Genomic DNA, 5,082 nt, shown 5'->3' on the forward strand with positions numbered 1-5,082 from the left:
CGAGCAGGAACACGGGGGCAGCAGGTGACCCGCAACCACAGATCCAGACTCCACAGCTCCAGAGCCAGAAAACCTGCAGGAAGTGATAGGAGGAGAGAGGAGAGGGACGAGAAAGCACAAGACTACCGGAAAGGGGAGAAGTTGTGTTAGTAACATGCAATAATGGGATGAGGTTGCATACAGAGGGAGAGAAAGTAGAGGAGAGAGGAGCTCAGTGCATCATGGGAAATCCCCCGGCAGTCTAGCCCTATAGCAGCATAACTAAGGGATGGTTCAGGACTCACCTGAGCCAGGCCTAACTATAAGCGTTATCAAAGAGGAAAGTCTTAAGCCTACTCTTAAATGTGGAGATGGTGTCTGCCTCCTGAACCCAAACTGGAACCTGGTTCCACAGGAGAGGAGCTTGATAGCTGAACGCTCTGGCTCCCAGATAGATGCTGCCCACAGAAATATTTCTTGTGAAACATTCAGTGAACCACATCGACCAAGAAAAAAATGTAGTCGCACATGAAGTATTGTTGTAGTACTTGTACTGTGAATTGTCCCCTATCTATAGGTTATTACTAGCTTAATGATAATTTCTTAAGTGGTGTGAAAAAGACGCTTATAATGCTTGGAAAAAACTGATAAACAGCTGATTAAACAAAATGAAAATCATGAAATCATGAAAAAAACAAAATAATAGTTCAATAATCGTAATTGAGGTGAAATGTTCAATTAATCGTTATAATTTTAGGTGAAATCGTCCAGCCCTTTGGATAAAAGCGTCAGCTAAATGAGTAAATGTAATGTTTACCGCAGAGTAGGGCTGGACGACGTGGGCAAAAATGTTGTCACGATAAAAAAATGTCATCATTTAATATCAATAATTATCACGATAAATGTCAAATAATTTTTTTTTTTTTTTAGTTTAAAGGCTGATTTCTGCTCCTGAGTGAAAGTTTAGGAAACCTGATGGTTAATTGTGGTTTGAACCTGAAAAACAATTGATGCCAAACAGTGGATCCCTTCACAAATCTGAGGTAGAACATTCAAAACAATTCTGATAACACCAGTGGCCTGTACTACCAAGCGAGGTAACCGTCTTATCCAGGTAACGTCAGGTGGAACTTCCTGATTAACCTGTACTACAAAAGGTGGATAGGTGTCACCCGAGGTCTGTTGCCATGGCAATTTACGCCGCATCTCTAAACTGCTCCGAGCAGGTTTTGTTGGTGGTTAACTCGAGGTCAACCTGCAGGTGGACTACACACCACATCTGTACTCAGTGTTACTGAGGAGAAGTATTAATACACACCGCTTCATAAAATATTTTAGATTTCATCCCGACTTGTTCCACTGCGGTTGAAGCTGAAATTAACTTAGGAAACACAACAGCGTCACGTTAATAACCCAGAAAAAAAATCTAGACATTTGGTCACAAAAAATCGCTCTGGTGTTTTCTTCTGAATACGCCCAATCCACGGCAAAGTCTCTAAGGTGCATGATAGTGATTATGCGTGATACTCTGGAGTATTTACTCACTGCTAAATCCAATTGCAAATTTTAATAGCCTATAGCTTTTCAACTGCATGCACAGGGCAGACGTGTGTGTGATGTTGCAGCCTGATTTGTTCATGATTCAGATCATTAAGATCAAACATTTAATGAATATTAATTGAACATTTGTGATATTGTTATTGAGAGAATTTATATTGCGATAGTTCTTATTGTTGTTTTATTGTCCAGCCGTGCCGTGCAGTGGAAATCGCAGGGACCTGAGTCACTTTACTGTGGATTTTACAGTTCTTTAAGTCTGCTGTCAAATAAAGTGAGTGTTGACTGCTGTTTGCTGGACTGTTCTGTACTGATTGTACCAATATTCCCTCCTCAGAAAGATAAAGATATTCATGTTAGTTCTTCTGTTATTTGGCTCTGCACCATCTATATAAACTCAACAGTCCAAGGCTACGTTCCTTCTGGGCCACTGCGCTCCTCCAACAAACGCCGCCTGGCTCTGCCATCCCTTCACACGAAGCAACCTCAGTCCCTGTTCTGATCTGTGACACCACGATGGTGGAACGAGCTACCAACGAGTTTACCGATAAACAGTCTACAGCCGCCCTGATACTGTTCTCTTCCCTTTTTATAAGAACTACTGCATAGTTTTGATTCCCCGATGTTTTTGTGTCCCTGACAGAAAGTGGAGCTGCCGGACAGCCCTCGGTCAACGTTCCTGCTGGCGTTCAGCCCCGACAGGTGAGTTCGTCCTCCCACACTTATAAAAGTAGACGATATTTCAGAATTCTCTCTGGAAATATTTTAATTTGACCTGGAACTCATTCAGACTGAATTTGTAGTAAATACAGTACAGTGAGGCTCCTTCCACACTACTCCGCTCCATCGTTTTAGCTGCGTATCAGATCTGATCTCAGTCTGTATTAAAACAACTGAAAATGCGCATCACGTGAGCGTTCGTTCACGTACATTTGGCATGTGCGTGCTGGTGTAAACAGGAAGCAGATTGTCTACCCCGCAGCTGCTAGAGATGTTCTACTAGAGACGAAGGAAGAGCAGCGATGGTGTCTCTGCACGGAGCGACAGCGAGCTGGAACAGTTACTGAGAGGAACACGAGAGGACAAAGAGGCTGTGGCGGCGGGAAACAGGCTGGGAGTCGCCGCAAAGTAAATACGGCGATATGCAGAGGACAAGTGTAGAAGTGTTATTTACACAGGACAGAGCATTTTAATAAAACTGTCAGCAGCATCGTGTTTCTGCTTTGCATGACTGATAAGAGCCAATCAGGAAGCCAAACGTGAGCGTCATCGTTTGCACCTGTCAGCTCTAACACGCTACACCGGAGATTAAAACCAAAACGGGGTCCGCAGCGTTTTCACACTTACACATTTCAGGTGTCCAGATTGGCCGTTTTAGTCTGGACGGGAGGCGGAGACGCAGCAGAAGGTCTGAGTTTTAAAACGAAGACGTAGGAGCGTGGGTGGAGCCTCAGTATTTCAGCAGCTTTTAGCACCTGGGTTAGCAAAAATAAACAAATGAAAGCACCGTGAACTCTTTGATTCTCATAGGACCCTCATGGCTTCCACGCATGTCAACCACAACATTTACATAACGGAGGTGAAGACTGGAAAGTGCCTACATTCCTTAGTGGGCCACCGCAGAACCCCCTGGTGTGTGACCTTTCACCCCACAATCCCCGGCCTGGTGGCTTCCGGGTGCCTTGACGGCGAAGTCCGCATCTGGGACCTGCATGTGAGTAACTGACGTAGTGTAGGTGGTACACCAAATAATGTTGCCCTGTGAAGTACAACGTGATGCAGTATCGATCTTTACCTTCGTCCATTTTGTCTTTTAGGTTTCATTTTCAGGCTCCAATAATAAGTCAGTTAATCGAGTAAAAATGTAAATGCTGTTGCACGGTTCCAACTTCTCACATGTAAGATTGTGCTTCTGTTCTTGGTCTTTTAGTAATCTCAGTATCTTTGGGTTTTGGACTGTTGATCGGACAAAACAAGACATTAGATGACGTCACCTTGAACTGCAGTGTGATGTGCATTTTTCACTGTTTAACATTTTATAGACCAAATGATCAATCAAGAAATGTATGTAATAAAAATAAATGATTAGATTTGCTGCTTTTGGCCTGATATTGCCCATCACAGCTGTTTAAAATGCACGGTTTGGTCTTCTGAAGCCTTTCACGTAATGAGGTGACGAGTGAAATATAAAACCTCTTGCTTGCTTGAAATAAAGTAATCGAAAAAAGCAAATTTTAATGTTTAAATAGACGTGTTTTTGATTATCCGCGGTGATATTGAAGTGAGAGTATGTGCTGTTCCTGCAGGGCGGCAGTGAGAGCTGGTTTACAGAGAGCAACGTTGCCATTGCGTCCTTGGCTTTCCACCCGACGGCTCAGCTACTCCTCATCGCCACCAACAACGAGCTCCACTTCTGGGACTGGAGCCGACCGGAGCCCTTCGCCGTGGTCAAGACGGGCAGTGACACGGAGAGAGTCCGGTGGGTTTGACAGAGCAGCTGTGCTGACACCACGAGTCCATGGCGGTGACTTTAGAGAAGAGTTAGCCGGTGAAGAGTCGGCACGTTTCACTCCACCGCACTGTACCAACAACATTCCTCCAGGTCACTGTGGTGGACGCTGCTCACACATGCATGAACATAAACTGCAAATCTGGTTTAGAATTCTTGAATTCCCTAAAAACTAAAGTAGCCTCACTTCTAAATACATTTTTATTTACCTCAGTGACAGAGAGAACAAGGCGTTTATGTGGGACTAGGGCTAGGTATCGTTTCAGTTGTATTGATTCTACTTAAGGAATCCGGTTCGGACTCTAACCCCGTCACCACCTTCCTCCTCTTCCCCTTCATGTCAAGTGAAAGGAGTCTCTGTCCTAGAGCGGCGTCTCTGGGACTCGTCTCATCTGTAGCCATCATTGGTTTCCCTTCAGTATAAAAGGTGAACGTCAGCTCACCTGTGTTTTGTACCGGAGTCGTTGCTGCTGTTAGCGTTAGCTGGATCTGGGGCGTCGTTGAGGCTGGGAGAGCGCGACACGTTGAACACGGTGGGTTCCTTCAGATTCACGCCGTGTTGAAGGAAACGCTTCAGCATGTCGGAGCTGCTTCCTCCCTCGCACCAAACCTCCTGACTGCAGCTGTTGCAGGTTTTTAGTGAAGCTAAGCCAAACTTTGGAGCGTTTGCTGCGGTCCGCCACGGTCCAGGACTGGAAACGGAAGGACTCTCTTCTTCCTTCTTTGTTGACTTAACAAATGAGGTGACGTTAGGTCGGCGTAGCAGCTCCTGGCAGATAAGGGGACTTTCACACCTGCCTCATTCAGTTCGGTTGAATCGCGCTAGAGTTTGTTTCCCCCCTTGGTGCGGTTCGTTTGGGCAGGTGTGAACGCAGCAATCGCACTCGGGTGCGCACCAAACAAAAGAACTCTGGTGCGGTTCGAACCAACCAGAGGATATTATGATAGCAGAGATGTGATCTGAGCATTTTTCCAAAGCTAAACCACTAATAAATCCATCGTCTGACAGCGAAATGTGTTCAGCGATTTTATAATTG

General features: G+C 45.1%; 1 protein-coding gene across 2 annotated transcripts in view; it reads left to right on the forward strand.

Annotated features, from left to right (window-relative positions):
* The window catches only part of ambra1b (autophagy/beclin-1 regulator 1b), a 34,079-nt gene that overhangs the window by 4,954 nt on the left and 24,043 nt on the right, over window positions 1–5,082 (forward strand). For both annotated transcript variants that reach the window (XM_046037195.1, XM_046037196.1), the window contains exons 3-5: window positions 2,180–2,238; window positions 3,067–3,250; window positions 3,843–4,015. In XM_046037195.1, the coding sequence (XP_045893151.1) occupies window positions 2,180–2,238; window positions 3,067–3,250; window positions 3,843–4,015 (416 nt within the window). The remainder of the gene's footprint in view (window positions 1–2,179; window positions 2,239–3,066; window positions 3,251–3,842; window positions 4,016–5,082) is intronic.

Source organism: Micropterus dolomieu, linkage group LG22 (genome assembly GCF_021292245.1).
Source record: "Micropterus dolomieu isolate WLL.071019.BEF.003 ecotype Adirondacks linkage group LG22, ASM2129224v1, whole genome shotgun sequence".
NCBI classification, from domain to species: domain Eukaryota; kingdom Metazoa; phylum Chordata; class Actinopteri; order Centrarchiformes; family Centrarchidae; genus Micropterus; species Micropterus dolomieu.